The 16,161-nt window shown below is 47.0% G+C and overlaps 1 protein-coding gene across 1 annotated transcript; it reads left to right on the top strand.

Moving 5' to 3' along the window:
- The first annotated feature begins 237 nt into the window (after positions 1-237).
- LOC107111317 (serine-rich adhesin for platelets-like) lies at positions 238-15,094 on the top strand. Its single transcript, XM_015412278.1, has 3 exons — positions 238-636; positions 10,360-12,745; positions 15,075-15,094. The coding sequence occupies exons 1-3, from the start codon at positions 310-312 to the stop codon at positions 15,092-15,094; spliced, it is 2,733 nt and encodes a 910-aa protein (XP_015267764.1). The 5' UTR covers positions 238-309.
- Positions 15,095-16,161: the final 1,067 nt, after the last annotated feature.

The following is a 16,161-nucleotide window of genomic DNA, read 5'->3' as shown; positions in this document are numbered from 1 at the left end:
TTTTTTGCCCTGGGGGAAAGGGAAGCCACAACTCCATATTAAAGGATCTGCAGTGTCTCTTGCTCTGGATGCAAAGCCATGTATGTAAAAGGGGGGAGGGATGTCTGGCTTGTGGTTTTGGTTTTGCTTTGTCATTGTGTGTGTTGAAAGTGGGGGATGACTCTTGGCTGTGATGTTGTTGACGTGACAGCGAGTATTCACAAGTCTATGCCTTCTTGCAGCTTCTTTCCTGTGCCATCCAGCCCAGCAATCAACAACTGAGATTACAAACCTAAAGAAATCAGGACTCATTTTGACTGCAATTCTGACATGTTGGCGAACCTTAAGAAGAGAGTCCAGGAAGGAGTGTGTGAAGTTCCTCCAACCATGGAGGTTACACAATCATCCGCTAGCCTGGAGGATACTGGACAGTCTCCACTAGAAGTACCTGAAGAATCTATACATGGAGAACAACCACTAGGAAATCCAAGAACAGACATTGGAAGGATTCTACTGCGCTTACAAGCTGGGCAAGAGTCTCTGCTTTCTGAGGTGGCCCAGTTAAGGACCTCAGTAGACCAAACAAATGAGCAGCTTCAGGTAGCTGAATCCCGACTCTCCTCTTTGGAACACAAAGCATGTGCAAGCCAGCTAACTGTAAGTCAAATGCAAAGCGAGAGTGAGCCAGTGTGGTGTTCCTTTTCCCATTCACTCTACAGAGAGGTCCTTCAGTGGGGGTGGGGGTGGGGGTGTGTAGAAGTACATAAGTCTCACTTCATTTTTTACACTACAATCTTCTCCATTAGAATTCCTACAACAAATGTTACATTTCAAACTTTACATCATCAGTATTATAACTGGATTTATGGAACTTAAATACCATAGTGAAGCATGGGTATCACGCTAGTAAATAATAAAAGGCCATCTGCATAATTTTACATTCCAAGGGGTTATGTACAAAGCCATGAATATTATTATTTTGTCTAGTTGCACAGCCAGAGGTTCAAGACATAGTACAAAAATAATAATAAGAAGAGGGCAACTCTTAGTACCCCTCTGAAGAGGGAATGACATGGAAAATATGCCATTAGCTCCCTGATCTGGGAGATGAATAAAAAACTTTAATCCAGTTAAGAAATTCATGAGGAAAACTGAATGTTGTCAGTGTAGCAAAGATAAACTTCCAGTATATTTTGCCAACCACTTTTTCAGCATCAAGTGAGAGAATAGGAACTAGATCAGATCTCCTATTTAAAGCAATCAAATTAGCCTAAGATTATCAGAGCCTTGTTTAGCTCATATAAATCCTACCCGATCTACGTGTACTAACATTGTAACAACTTTTTGGAGTCTGTTAACAAGAATAGCAGTTAATATCTTAGCAGCTACATTCACCAAATAAGTCAAAAATTTGCCAGGTTTAGGGACCACAGGGATATAGAGGTGATTTGTCATTGCCTGCCTCTGCATCACGATCCTGGTATTCCTTGGAGGTTTCCCATCCAAATACTAATCAGGGCCGACCTGTTTAGCTTCTGAGATCTGACGCGATTGGGCTAGCCTGGCCTATCCAGGTAGGCCACCATTATATGAGTTCATCATCATGGTTTCTATGTGGTCCCACATTGAGACTGTGAGTGTGCAGGCCAGGTGCGGAAAGGATTTCCAAAGCTTTCTAGTAGGCTAGGAGAGCCCCTCCTCCCTCCGGCACTTTCACACCAAAATGATCACATGATCAGGAAAAGGGGCGTTACTCCCTCACTTCTCTCCATGCCGCTACAAAGAGAGGATCTCTACTGCATGTCTCTGTTTTTTCCTCACCTCATTCTCGAAGCTGAGGAGACATATTTCTATCAAAAGTGTGGGTGAGGGGGTTTGTCATCAGTACTCATTCCAGTGAAGAATAGGCTGCCTATAAATTGAATAACAAAGAGGATGAAGAATTTTTTGAAGAATGGAATGATTTTAAGGACTATTTGGAGAACAATTGGGATGTGAAAAATAATTTACTTTGCTTTGAGAGTTATTAAGGATTGAGAGAGTTGTTAAAGGTAGAAAATAGTACTATAAGGTTACCTAAGACAGTATACTATTAAGGAACATAGTGTTTTTAACTACGAAGATATAGAAATTTTTTTTGAAGGGTTTAAGCATTGCGGGAAGCCAAGATTGGGGGGGAGGGGAAAAGAAAGGATGTATATGAAAATGATATATAATATTGAAAATGTTAACATATCCTGAATAAAAAAAATTTGTGACAAAAAAAAAAAGAATAGGCTGTCTATTGAGTACCAGATCCTTTTCAAGGAGGTGATGTCATCACACCAGGCACGTTGCGGGGGAATGCTCTATGATTTGAGGGAAAACTCTATGGTTTTCCCTCGAATCATAGTGGTCCCACCCCCAACGTGCCTGATGCGATGATGTAGCGCGTGTGCTGAAGACCTCCAGGACGGGGCCCGGGACTCCCCCGCTATAAGGTAAATTAGACTTGGCAACCCTAGGAAATTGATGGAACCCGCCCTGAGCCTGCTATACAGCGAGGGTGGGATACAAATCCAATAAAATAAATTTAAAGAATGAGGATTGGTCCAACTGTCGCTTTAGAATGGTGCTGTTCAATGGCCATTCTCTGTGCCTTAACCACCTCGGGGTTCACACAACAGAGCTGCCTGCTCTTTCTGTCACCCATTTCCCCTGGAGGTATGATTTGATAGAGCTGGAAGTGTTGGCTAACGGAGCCTCTGATTCAGAAGGGTTCTTTTCTAAGGCTTTGGCTGCAGTCTGCTTGCCTGAAGGAATCCCTTCCCCTCCCTAGCTTCTCTCCAATCCGACAGCCTGGAGGTGCAGCTTGGCAGAGGCTGAAACCTCCCCCCTCTCTGCCTTCTGTGGGTTCGCATCAGAAGCTTGGAGGTGTGGCCTAATGAAAGCCTGTTTTAAAGCTTAGCTATGCCTGACTGAAGGAACCTTTTCCTGGCTGCCCTCAGTTTCAAGGTGAAATCCTTGGAGACATGGGTGAACAGAGCCTTACAATTCAATGGGGCTCTTGGTGAAAAGTGCTATGTATCAGAAGGGTATTGTGCCCTTCAGTTGGGGTTGTTTGGATGTCTTCCGTTTTGGAGAGTTGTTAAATGGGTGGAGTTTCTTGTTCTTTTTATTATTTTTTGGGGGAGACAACAGACTACTTAGGCTTAAAGCCTGCTGAGCTTTATTTTACCACTCACTTTATATATGATTCTCTGGTGATCTTGTTAATACCTAGATTTTCGACGTGGTCTCTGTGCTTCACATCCATGGGATCTAGTGCGCACACGCTGGATCGATCGGTGCTGTAGCAAGCTCTTTCTTAACGGATTTTTGCGCCCAGCCCCTCTGGGCATGCGCAAGAACCCCACCGCACATGCCCAGAGGGGTGGGCACGGACATCCTGCCAGTTCCTTTCTTACCGCCGCGTTGGAAAGACCTGTTTCTCCGTCGGTCTGATCGGATCGCTGTTAGCTTTAAAAAACCTCCCCAGCTCTTGGAATCTAACAAACGGAGCATCCTTACTCTGACATCAAAACGGTAGAGCTCATAAGCCATCAAATGGATGCAGAGCATTCTCCGTCTCCTTCTCCGTCGTCAGCATCAATGGTTTCGGAAGCTCCCGATGTCAAGTTGCCTCGGCACCGATACACCTCGTATGCCACGCAATGTCACCCTCCTTGTCTCCGTGCTCAAACTGTCGATATCGACACTCGAGATTACAGAGACATGTCACACAGACAAGCCACTGCTCTGTCTCCCAGACGTCCATGGTCCAGAAGTTGCTCCCCGAGAGTCTTTCTGCCCCCACCACCATTGATGTTGTGGGATCAACGACAGTTGAGGTACCTCTACAGGGCCTATCCACCATCCTTGCCGTGGTTAACGCCCGCGGATTATTCTGATTGGGATCGTTATTCCACCCAATCTGTACATCGGTCAAGGTCCCCGCATAGATCAAGACCTTTGGCTTCTCTGTCACGTCCTCCTGTGGTCGATCTGTCACACCATAATATGGCACCAAGTCGTCCACTCAACCCTCCTGTCAATCCAAACCTGGTCGTTCCTGTCCTCCAACCTAAACCAGTAACTTGCCCTCAGGACACGTTGGTGCAGATACACCAACAAGACTCCTCTGACTTTGTGGAAGAGGCTTCTGATACGGAGGCTTCTGAAGTTCACACTTCTCCTGACCATAGGTCTCCTAACCAGGATGTTGCTGAGGACTTACCCATATTTCCTTCAGACAACCTTACGTCTTATACGGATCTGGTTAAACGAATGGCATATTCCTTAGGTCTCTTGGTCATCCAACAACAGCATCAAGCGACCGACTCAGTCTACGATATCGTTCAGCTTGATGTCTCTTCAGCCCTCGCATTACCTATGTCTTCAGTTCTGCTCCAAGCAGCAAAATCACCATGGTCTAAGCCTTCATCGGCCCCTGTGTCCACACGAAAGCTGGACCACATGTACAGAGTACAGGACACGGATGCAGAATTTCTCTTCTCTCATCCTCAACCAAACTCAACAGTCATTACATCATCCTCCAAATCCCAGAAGATGCATTCCGCACCTTCTGAAAAGGAAGGAAAGAAATTAGATGCTTTTGGCAGACGGTTTTATTCCACGGGAGTGTTGGCAGTCAAAGCCGCCAACTACCTGGCTTGTATGAATCGCTACCAATACACACTTTGGGAACAGTTTTCAGAACTCCTTAGTCACCTACTGGATGACAAACTGCAAGCGGCCAGAGTCATACAGAAAGAGGGCATGGGTGTTGGCAAAACAACAACTCAACACCACCAAGCATGTCCTCGAGGCATCTTCTAGACAAATGGCCTCTGCAATAGCTCTCAGGAAGCACTCCTGGCTTAGTAACACCAACCTCCCAGTAGACACCAGGTCTTACATCGAAGACCTACCCTTCGATGGCCTGGGATTATTTAATGCCACCACCGACTCTGCTCTGCAAGAGCTCGACAAAAGTATAAAGGCATCCTGGGCTCTAGGGGTATCATCCTCTGGAATGCAACAGTATCACCCTCGCACCTGGTCCCGGTCCTGGCAAAGGTGCACCCCCAGTCATCAGTCTCCTGACACACGTTGGAGGCCAAGAACATCTTCTGGAGGCCAGAAACCCGCCTTCCAAAAGCCAAAATTCGGTTCAGGCTAACAGGCTTCTCGTACCAAACAGTCAAAACCCTCCAAGCAGGGTTTTTTACTTCCCTGTCACCGAGTCAGCAATTACCCGTCTGTCACCTTTTCTTCAGACCTGGCATCACATCACCTTGGACGAGTGGGTCCTTGCCATCTTGACCCAAGGTTACAAAATCGAATTTATCCAGAACCCCAACACCACAGTCGTCGTCTCCACGTACCCTTCCCCGCCTCTTCTCGAAGAGGTATCCATCCTTCTGCAGAAGGGAGCCATCGAGCATGTACCATCACACCTCTACGGGACGGGATTCTACACCCGTTACTTCACAGTCCCGAAGAGAGATGGAGGCGTTCGACCCATATTAGATCTCAGGGAGCTGAACTGTTTCGTCATTTACCACTGTTTCCATATGGTGTCGCTTCCACAGATCATGCCACTACTCTGCAGACACGTCTGGATGGCCACCCTCGACCTCCAAGATGCCTATTTCCACATCACTATCCACCCCTTCCACCGCCAATACCTACGCTTTGCTATTGGCCACAGGCACTTCCAGTATACGGCCCTCCCATTCGGCCTCTCCAGTGCCCCACGAGTCTTTACCAAGACCATGATTGTGGTTGCGGCTTTTCTCCATCTTCAGGGTATCGCGATCTACCCCTACATAGACGATTGGCTCCTGGTGGCACCTTCCAAAACCGCCCTAACCTCAAATGTCGCAGAAACTCTGACACTATTAGAGAATCTAGGCCTTCGCATCAACATGCAAAAACTTGTCTGCAGTCCAGCGCATACAGTATATCGGCGCAATCCTGAATTCTCACACATGCATGGCTTACTTGTCCAAAAACAGAGCATCAGATATTATTTCACTGGCCACCATCGTCCACACCCACCCTTCCGTCACCGTCTTCGACATTCAGAGTCTGTTAGGTCTAATGACGGCAACCACGTCCGTCCTCATCTTTGCAAGGCTCAAAATGAGACCCTTACAACTGTGGTTCATTCGTCACTACGACCTGTCAAGAAACGCACATACTGTCGTCCTCTCCCCTCCTCCCAGCATACGGGACTCTTTAATTTGGTGGACTCTCCCTGCCAATATCCTTCAGGGAGGGCCCTTCCACCCTCTGTTACCAGAGATCACGATAACTACCGATGCTTCCTTGACTGGATGGGGTGCACACTCCATGGGACTGTCGGTAGGAGACAAAAGGGATGCCCAGAGAGGAGCAAACACATAAACTTCCTCGAACTCCTAGCCATATGGCACGCCATCACTTCCTTCCTTCCCTTACTCAAGGGAAAATGTGTCACGGTCCTGACGGACAATACCACAGCGCTGTCGTATATCAACAGGCAGGGGGGCACAGTGTCCCAACGCCTATGCAGCCTGGCCATCCAACTGTGGGAGTTGTGCATCAACAACGATGTATTAATCGTGGCCACTCACATCCCGGGCCACATCTAAGTCGAGCCAGACTCAGCCTACACGAATGGGGGATGAACCCAAAATACCTCCTCCCACTCTTCCGCAAGTGGGGGACTCCCCTAGTCGATGTCTTTGCAACCAGAATCAACAAAAAATGTCATCTGTTCTGCAGTCGAGGAGGCTAAGACCCACAATCTCTGGGAGACAGCCTCCTTTACCCTTGGTCATCAGGACTCCTTTACCTATCCCCCCCCCTTACCTCTGCTTCTTAGAGTGGTCTGCAAGATTCTCAAGGAAGCCGCGGACTGCATCCTGGTAACGCCATGGTGGCCAAGACAGCCTTGGTTTTCAACGGTCCTCGAGCTTTCCCGGGGGATATACCATCAGTTCCCCCCGGCCCCAAACCTCCTTCTGCTCTCAGATTCCCCCGTTTTTCACCACAACATACCTCAGCTGAAACTTACGGCTTGGCAGGTAACATCACGGGCTTCTCCTCCCATGTAGTTGACGTCCTCCTGAATTCAAGGAAACCCACTACGCGGAAGTCTTATAACTACAAATTGAGAAAATTCTGCTCCTTTCTGGGCGATGACGCCACTCGAGCCACCTCAGCTGGCCTCAAAATGGTTTTTCGTTTCCTCCTCTACCTAGCTGACTCGGGACTTTCCCACTCTTCGTTGAAAGTTTATTTGGCCGCCCTTTAGGCCTACCATGCTCCAGTTGAAGGATGTACTTTGTTTTCACATCTGATTTCGAAACGGTTTTTAAAAGGTTTGCTTCACCTTTACCCTCCTTTCAGGACTCCAATTACTCCATGGGACCTTCCTCTCGTTCTACGCCAGTTGACGAGGAAGCCCTTCGTGCCACTCGCAACTTGCGAACTCAGACTCCTGGCTTGGAAAATGGCCTTCTTAGTTGCCATCACCTCGGCTAGGCAAGTGGGAGAGATACTGGCTTTCTGCCACAACACACCCTACCTGTCGTTTTTGCCAGATGGAGTATGCTTAGTGCCGGACATTTCCTTCCTGCCAAAGGTGGTGTCAAAGTTCCACCTGCAGGCTAAGGTCTTCCTCCCAGACTTCTTTCCAAACCCTATGTCAGCGGAGGACAGATTACTGCACACTCTAGATGTCAAGTGGGCTCTCTTGTTCTATCTGCAAAGAACGCATCCAACTAGACGAGACCCACACTATTCGTCTCATACGCTTCAGCACGGCTAGGCAGTCGCATCACGGCACAGCGCCTGTCAAAGTGGATTGTAGGTCTAATCCAACTCTGTTACCTACTCGCCAAGCAGCCATTGCCTGGCCCTATAAGGACTCATTCCACCAGGGCTGTCGCGACTTCCACTGCCTTCCTCCAGGGAGTGCCACTGCAGGACATTTGCAAAGCCGCTGCCTGGGCAATGCCTAACACCTTCATCAGGCACTATGCCCTAGACGTCCATACGAACACCAGTACCAACATGGGACATCACATTCTTTCTTCGGCTACGCAGTTAAAGACCTGCCAGCACCCACCTCCAGGTAGGCCACTGCTCGCTAATCTCCCATGGGTGTAAAGCACAGAGACCACGTCAAAGATAAGCAGGTTGCTTACCAGTAATTGGTGATCTTCGAGTGGTCATCTGTGCATTCACACCACCCGCCCTCCTTCCTTGCTGCTGTCAGCGTCTACATTTTTGAATAGGGGTTGATTTGCGGCGGTACTTTGAAGGAACTGGCGGGATGTCTGCGCCCACCCCTCCGGGCAAGTGCGGTGGGGTTCCTGCCCATGCCCGGAGGGACTGGGCGCAAAAATCCATTAAAAAAGAGCTTGCTACAGCACCGATCGATCCAGCACGTGCGCACTAGATCCCATGGGTGTGAATGCACAGACGACCACTCGAAGATCACCAGTTACTGGTAAGCAACCTGCTTTTCTGAATTATTGTAATTCTCTCTATATAGGGCTTCCCTTGATTCTGCTCCAGAAATTGCAGCTAGTGCAGAACACAGCGGCATGGATATTGATGTTGCTACCTGTGTGGGCATATATCTGCCCCCTGCTGCGTGACCTGCACTGGCTGCCTATTGAATTCCAGATCAGTTTCAAGGTGCTTATCTTTAAAGCCCTATACGGCAAGACTGCCACTCCCCCTATGAACCCTGGAGAGCTTTACAGTCTGCCAGTCAGCACCTCCTGGTGGTCCCTGGCCCAAGGGATGTTTGACTTGCCTCAACTAGACAAATACAAAAACTGAGGGTCACAATGTTAGGAAGACATACAAAAATATATATCACTGTGTACAATAAATATATGTTTATGGTATAAAATTGTTTTACCATAAACATATATTTATTGTACACAATGATATATATTTTTGTATGTTGCTCAACTAGGGCCGGAGCTTTTTCAGCCCAGGCCCCTGCTTGGTGGAATGAGCTACAAAAACAGAGCTCTTCCATCAGGCCTTTAGTTGAGGCAGTGGACATCCATTTGATTAGGCCTACCCCCCCAGTAACCACAGATCCTGGAAGCCAGAATGGAACCACACTATCTGCTGTTGAGGCACGTTGTTGCTTTCATGCTGGTATTCTTAATGAAATAAGGATGATGATGATTTATGGATTTTAAATTGATTATTGTCAGAGTTCAGTTGGAGCCAGAGCGCAAAGGAGTGGCGCTCCGGGAGTGAGGAGCCTGGGGGCGGGCACATGACCAAGCCCCACCCCCTGGTCCCAGCAGCCCATCTAAGGAGCCGGCTTGCCTGCGTGTCCCACAGCTGCGAGGTGCACGAGCAAGCCATGGAAGGGGAGGAGGTTTAAACTGCCTCCCCTTCCATCTAAGGTGCTGACTTGCCCAGGTGCCCTGCAGCCACGGGACACTCAGGCAAGCCATGGAAGGGAAGGGAGTTTAAACTGCCTTCCTATCTGATGCTAGGGGGTGTGGCGTATGCAAATAAGTTATGCTAATTAGTTATGCTAATGAACTCCTGCACCTCTTTTTCTACTAAATGACCCCTGATTATTGTAATATGTTTTTAAATGCGTAAATCTGCCTTAATTGCATATACATATATGTTGGTGCCCGCCCTGAGCCTACAATGTGGGGAGGGTGGGCTATAATTTGAAACAAACAAATAAATAAAGGCTGACACAGTGACATAGCAGCCTTCAGTCCACCGTCTTGCTGCAGTCTCTTAGCACTGAAAATTAATCCTAAAGTGCTTTCAGCACAGATGCTGTTTAAAACAGAGGCAAGGAGCTTGACCCACCGTGTCTCACAGCCTGTGTGCTGCTGATGTACATGATAAATATATATTTTAATCTGGGTCAGTCTTTTTACATTGCCCTAGTCCAGGGGTGGGCAAACTGCCGCTCAGGAGCTGCATGCGGCTCTTTCACACAGATGTGTGGCTCCCACAGGCTCAGACCAGGTTAGTACTTGGATGGGAGACCACCAAGGAAGTTGAGGGTTGCTATGCAGAGGCAGGCAATAGCAAACCACCTCTGTTCATTTCTTGCCTTGAACACCCCATGAGGGAGAGCCCTAATTCCGTTGTGACTTGACATCCCTTTCCGCTATCAGCTAGATGTGAGTTCTCTTACACACTGGGTCTTACATTTGCTCTCACATAATCTTCTACTGATATTTATAAAAATTAAAATATAGAAATCAGACCATTGTTTTCTGCTTCAGTCTCTAGACAGTTTTGGTTTCTGGGTACAGATTTTTTTGCAGTGTATCTTTAATTGTTCCTCTGAATCTTTTTTCATTGCAGAACTCAATCATGTTGGCATTACAGTCTGACCCCCAGGCAGTGCCTGCAGCATCGGCATCTTCCTTCAGCTCTCAACAAATGACTTTGGATGCTGCTCAGACTGCTCCACCAACTTCTCCTTCTGTGTACAGTGGGGACACATCAAGCGAACCTCCTCTGTCTTCATCAGAACAGTTCAGAAATACATCCAGCACCCAGGGGTACAGTGAAATTGTGGAGAAGGCCCACCAAATGCATGCTGATGCGTGGTCCCAGGAAATGAACTTTAAGAGTGAGACAGCTCATCTAGAGGCTGAGGAGTCTGATAACCAGGAGGACACCTCCTCCAGAACATCACCTCTGATTACACCAGAGTGTGAGACAGAGCCACTGACTTTGACAAGCGCAGAAGAGACAGCTCTACCAGTGATTACTTCTGTACGGTCCCTGGAGAGAACATCTGAGAGTGGAGATGCACCAATTGAACCTGGCCCTCTGTCATCATCAGAACAGTTCAGAACTACATCCAGCACCAGGGTGTACTGTGAGACTGAGGAGAAGGCCCACCAAATGTTGCCTGATGACTGGCTAAAGGAAATGATCTCTGAGAGTGAGACAGCTCGTATAAAGGCTGAGGAATCTGATCAGCCGGAGGTCACTTGCTCCGAAGCATTATCTCTGAATGCTCCAGAGTGTGAGACAGAGCCACTGACTTTGACAAGCACAGAAGAGGACCCCCAACCAGTGATTACTTCTGTATGGTCCCTGGAGAGAACCTCTGAGAGTGAGACAGCTCTTGCAAGGGCTGAGGACTCTGATCAGCAGGAGGACACCTCCTCCAGAGCACTGCTTTCCATTGCCCCAGAGTATGAGGCAAATCCACAGCCCTTGAAGAGCACAGAAGAGGCAGCTCTACCGGTGATGGCTGCTGTAGGGTCCCAAGAGACAATAGCTGAGAGCAAAACCACTCGTAGAGAGCTTGAGGAATGTGATCAGCAGGAGAACAACTTCTCTGGAAGATCAGCTCAAGCATATATGCCAGAGCCACAGCCTTTGACAAGTACCCTTCTGGAGACCCCACAGGCCACACCACCAGCTGCGATGGAGAAGAAAGCACCAGGGAGAGATACACAGATGTCCAAAAGACATTCCACCAACAAGAGATCCAGCAGCACTGCTTTGAATAGTACCACTACCTCTGCTGGGACTCTCCGTTGCCTTCCCTCGTCAGCCCCTGCAGATGGGGGGCCTCCCACCAAACGTTGCCGACAGACATCCATTGCCTGGATCTATTTCACAAAGCAGCCCAAGAACATTGCTACTTGCAGAGTCTGTGAAGAGGATGTGCAAACTGGAAAAATAGGAGCCTGTGGCAATGTGGGCACTGCACCACTGCTCAGACACCTTGAGCATAAACACAAGATCCCATCCATTGTCTGGCAGCATTTCAAAATGTGGTCCAAGTTCTCTGCTACTTGCAGATTCTGTAAAGAGATTGTGGACATTGGAAAAATAGATTGCAGCCGAGTGGGCACTGCATCACTGCTCTCACACCTAACGCGCAAACATGGGATGCCCCAGGAGAAGGTGGCAACATCTGGGATGCCCCAGGAGAAGGTGGCAACATCTGTGGTGACTGGAGCCGGGTCTGAGATGCAGGATGCAGAAAGACCTTCCACCACTGAGGGTCCCAGCAGAACCACCTCAGCTGCTTCACCTTCTACCACCCCCTCTCCAGGGACGCTCAGTCACCTTCCCTCATCATCCCCCACAGAAGTGAGGCCTCCCACCAAACGTCGACGGACATCCATTGCCTGGAAGTATTTCACAAAGTGGTCCAAGTTCAAGGCTACATGCACTATCTGTAAAGAGGATGTGAAATTTGGAAAAAGAGTAGGCTGTGGCAATGTGGACACTGCAGCACTGCACTCACACCTTAGGCGCAAACATGGGATCACCCGAGAGAAGGTGGCAACATCTGTGGTGACTGGAGCCGGGTCTGAGATGCAGGATGCAGAAAGACCTTCCACCACTGAGGGTCCCAGCAGAACCACCTCAGCTGCTTCACCTTCTACCACCCCCTCTCCAGTGAAGCTCAGTCGCCTTCTCTCATCATCCCCAAAAGATGTGGGGCCTCCCACCAAACGTTGTCGACAGACATCCATTGCCTGGCTGTATTTCACAGGGCGATCCAAATTCATTGCTACTTGCAGAGTCTGTGAAGAGGATGTGCAAACTGGAAAAATAGAAGCCTGTGGCAATGTGGGCACTGCAGCACTGCTCAGACACCTTGAGCATAAACACAAGATCCCAGCCATTGCCTGGCAGCATTTCAAAATGTTTTCCAAGTTCTCTGCTACTTGCAGATTCTGTAAAGAGATTGTGAACATTGGAAAAATAGGCTGTGGCAATTTGGGCACTGCAGCACTGCTCTCACACCTTAAACAGAAACATAAGACCCCCCAGGAGAAGGTGGCACTATCTGTGGTGCCTGGAGCCCTGTCAAAGACACAGGATGTAGAAAGACCATGCACCACTGAGAGTCCCAGCAGAACCACATCAGCTGCTTCAACTTCTACCACCAACTCTCCAGTGATGCATAGTTGCCTTCCCTCGTCATCCCCAAAAGATGTGGGGCCTCCCACCAAACATCGAGGGACACCCCTTCCCAGGCAGAATTTAACAAAGCAGTCCAAGTTCAGTGCTGTTTGCCAAGAAAGGATGAGACATCCTCAAAAGGGGGAAAAGAGCAATTTACAACTAAACAGAGGCGCTGGAGGAACTTCCCCAGCACACAGCAATGGAGCAGAGAGTATGGAGGAGGGAGATAGGTACTTTCACAACATGGCTACGCCCATTACCCTCCCGGAGGGAACCAAGCCTGACGAACCTGTAACAGCTACCTTACTGCAAACAACCTTGCAAACGACAATACAATTTATGAACAAAACTCTGGCTGACAGCCTGGCTGCTGTTATGAAACCTTTAGAGGAAATCAAAACAACAATGATACAGGCTTCACAGAAACCAGAATCCGAATTTATCATCGCCTTACAGGAAGAGAACAGGGAGATACAGAGAGACATACAACTGCTTAAAGCGAAAGTTATTCAATTTGAAAGATCAGCCAAAGAAGGTAATTAAAAATTTAGGGGGGTTAAGTGACTCTAAAATTCATGGAAACCTGGTTGGCAGAAGTAACGAATAAGACATAAACTGAAGAGATAACCATAATCAAAGCATATAGAATGAGAAGCTCTGCTAACTCTAACAGAAAATTCTCCAGAGACGTTTTAATGGTCTTTGAAGACACCAAAGTACGTGCAGCAATACTAGTGAAAGCACGCTCTGTAGGACAACTGAAATACCAAGAAGAAAAAATTTGATGTTTTCCTCAACGTTCCGCCTGAAGCTTTGTACATGAGAAAACAACTGAAAGGAACTATTGCCAAATTACAAGAAGCAAACATAAAATAGAAATGGATCACACCTGTGAGGATATCAGTTGTTAAATACTGGGTTCCACAGATGAGCAGACCACAAGTCTAGTAATCAGCTCAGCTTTATTAGTCATTCAGCAGATACAAGACAAAACTCCAGGGCAAGAGCCCTGTTTAAATAGCATGCAAACACCACACCCAACCACACCCAACTCCCAACGATAGGCTATTTGCATAACATTAATTCCTCACTGGTCACCTCCAGAATCCTGATGATGACTTTTTGAAGACTCTGAGAATTTTAGCTCTCTTTACAAGTTTGGAATACAGTAAGGAAAACAATTAAAGTGAAATATTTCCTTCTAGACATTAGACACTTGAGGTTGTATGGGGTTGTTTGGGGGTGGGGAAAAGGGTATACAAGAATAATAGCACTAAAGAAAACTGAAATAGGGCCCCGTTCACACGGAGAAGTTGCCACGCTGAAGACATGGATGATAGGCGGATTTTCCAGGCGCGATCACACCGCAACATCTGGGAAGCGTAGTGCACCTGTGGCTAACCCATGGCTTGTCGCCGAAGACTCGGAGTAAAAAACCACCACATAGGATGTACTAGTTTCCAGAAAACACGGGGCAAGGGTGAGCGTCTGATTGCGTTTCTGCTGGAATCCCGTGGCATCCGGCGCCCCCCCATGTCCCGTTGCAAACCAGATGTTGTTGTTTTTTAAGTCTCCACAGGATGTGCACAAACGGCCACTGTGCGCACACTGAGGTGAGGGACAAAAATTCCAGTTTGCCATGGAAGCGGCACCTAGCGATTGCCAGTGTGATCGTGCTGCGTCGCTTCTTTGCCGCACTGCAGGATAGCCGTCTGATCGGCACCTAAGGGCATACCCATGGGACCTCCACGGGACATGTGATCGGGCTGCCGTGCGTTACTTTGCTCCAGGGAAAACAGTCATGCTTCTCCCCACATTTTCCGGCCTGTGTGACTGGGGCCCTTGTATGACATAGAGGGTAGATAGGTAATGTTGTTTTAAGAAGGTAGCGTTAGAAGTAGAAGAAAAGTTAATTAGTATATAGTAAGTAGACTTAGGAAATATTAGAATAGTTAGAGATAAAAGTATTGTGGTAGTTGTGTTAATTCCTGTGTTTTTTTAAGTCTTTAGCTTACAATGGTGGCAAGATATAGAATTAGAATTCTTAATGTAAGAGGATTAAACAAAGGAGAATTAAACAAAGGAGGATTGAAACAGTCATTCTGAAAGATAAACCTGATATTATAATGTTGCAGGAGACAGATTTGAAAAATGAAAAATTTCCTCTGCTAAAATCATCTTGGTTTTCACACATCTGTCAGGCACCTGGCACCTCAAAGTCCAGAAGGGTAGCAATTTTAATTGCCAAATCTATTAACTTTATTTTTAAAGGCAAGATCTCAGATCCATCAGGCAGATATGTAGCGATCAAAGGGAAGTTGGATGGTCAAGCAGTGACATTGGCATTGGTATATGCACCCAACAAAAGACAAGCTCAATTCTTAAATGACATTCTTAGCTCACTTCAGGCATTTCAAGAAGGCACAGAAATAATTGGCAGCAACTTCAACCTGATAGCAGACAACGAATTGGACAGATCAAATTTTAAATCTCTCATTTAAGACCAAAGGTAACAAAAAATACGACATATTACAAAATGTTCACCTTAATGACAGCTGGAGACTCACACATCCTTTAGAAAAAGATTATACTTGCTATTCAGCCAGATTTGACTCATATTCTAGACTGGATTATGTCTTGCTATCAAATGAACTAGTGGAAAAAAAAGGCGACTCTGAAATGGGGGGGGGGGTAGATGGACAGATCACGCACCAATAAATTGTGTATTCAAAAGCTTTGACTTTACACCAAAAGACAGACATTGGTCATTAAATAATTTGAAAACGATTAAGAAAGTGGAGAAAAAACCTGAAACTATTAATAAAAAAGTTGATGAAGCAGAAAAAGGAAGGACTTCTGACAAAACACAACTACTACAGCTTCAACTAGAAAGATCAATGTATGTACTACGATTCCAAGGTATTCCTGAGGAAAAGGATAAGAACCTGAAAGAGACTTTGGCTGACAACTTGGCACCTCTAATGGATTACAAAAAAGAAGATTTATTAAAGGATGTGGACTTGGCTTATCGAACTTAATCGGATTTTATAAAGACAAACAAACTTCCAGGCAAGGTTTATGTGAACTTTACAAAAAAATCTATCAGAGAGTTGGTCCTTAAGGCAACTTCAGGAAAACCCTTGAAAATTAAAAATGAAGTTGTCAAAGTTTTAAGACATACCTTTTGAAATACGGAAACGAAGGAAGCTGTACAAGGACTTG

The sequence above is a fragment of the Gekko japonicus genome, unplaced genomic scaffold, assembly GCF_001447785.1.
Source record: "Gekko japonicus isolate JY-2015 unplaced genomic scaffold, Gekko_japonicus_V1.1 scaffold3133, whole genome shotgun sequence".
Lineage (NCBI taxonomy): Eukaryota > Metazoa > Chordata > Lepidosauria > Squamata > Gekkonidae > Gekko > Gekko japonicus.
The sequence above is the reverse complement of the archived record's forward strand: the minus strand, read 5'-3'. Positions and strand labels throughout refer to the sequence as shown.

Excerpts from the sequence above, each read along its gene's own strand:
- LOC107111317 (XM_015412278.1), top strand. The coding sequence starts at position 310 with ATGTTGGCGAACCTTAAGAAGAGAGTCCAGGAAGGAGTGTGTGAAGTT. Across the intron at positions 637-10,359 it reads CATGTGCAAGCCAGCTAACT|AACTCAATCATGTTGGCATT; the intron begins GTAAGTCAAATG and ends TTTTCATTGCAG. Across the intron at positions 12,746-15,074 it reads CATTGGAAAAATAGGCTGTG|GAGACAGATTTGAAAAATGA; the intron begins GCAATTTGGGCA and ends ATAATGTTGCAG.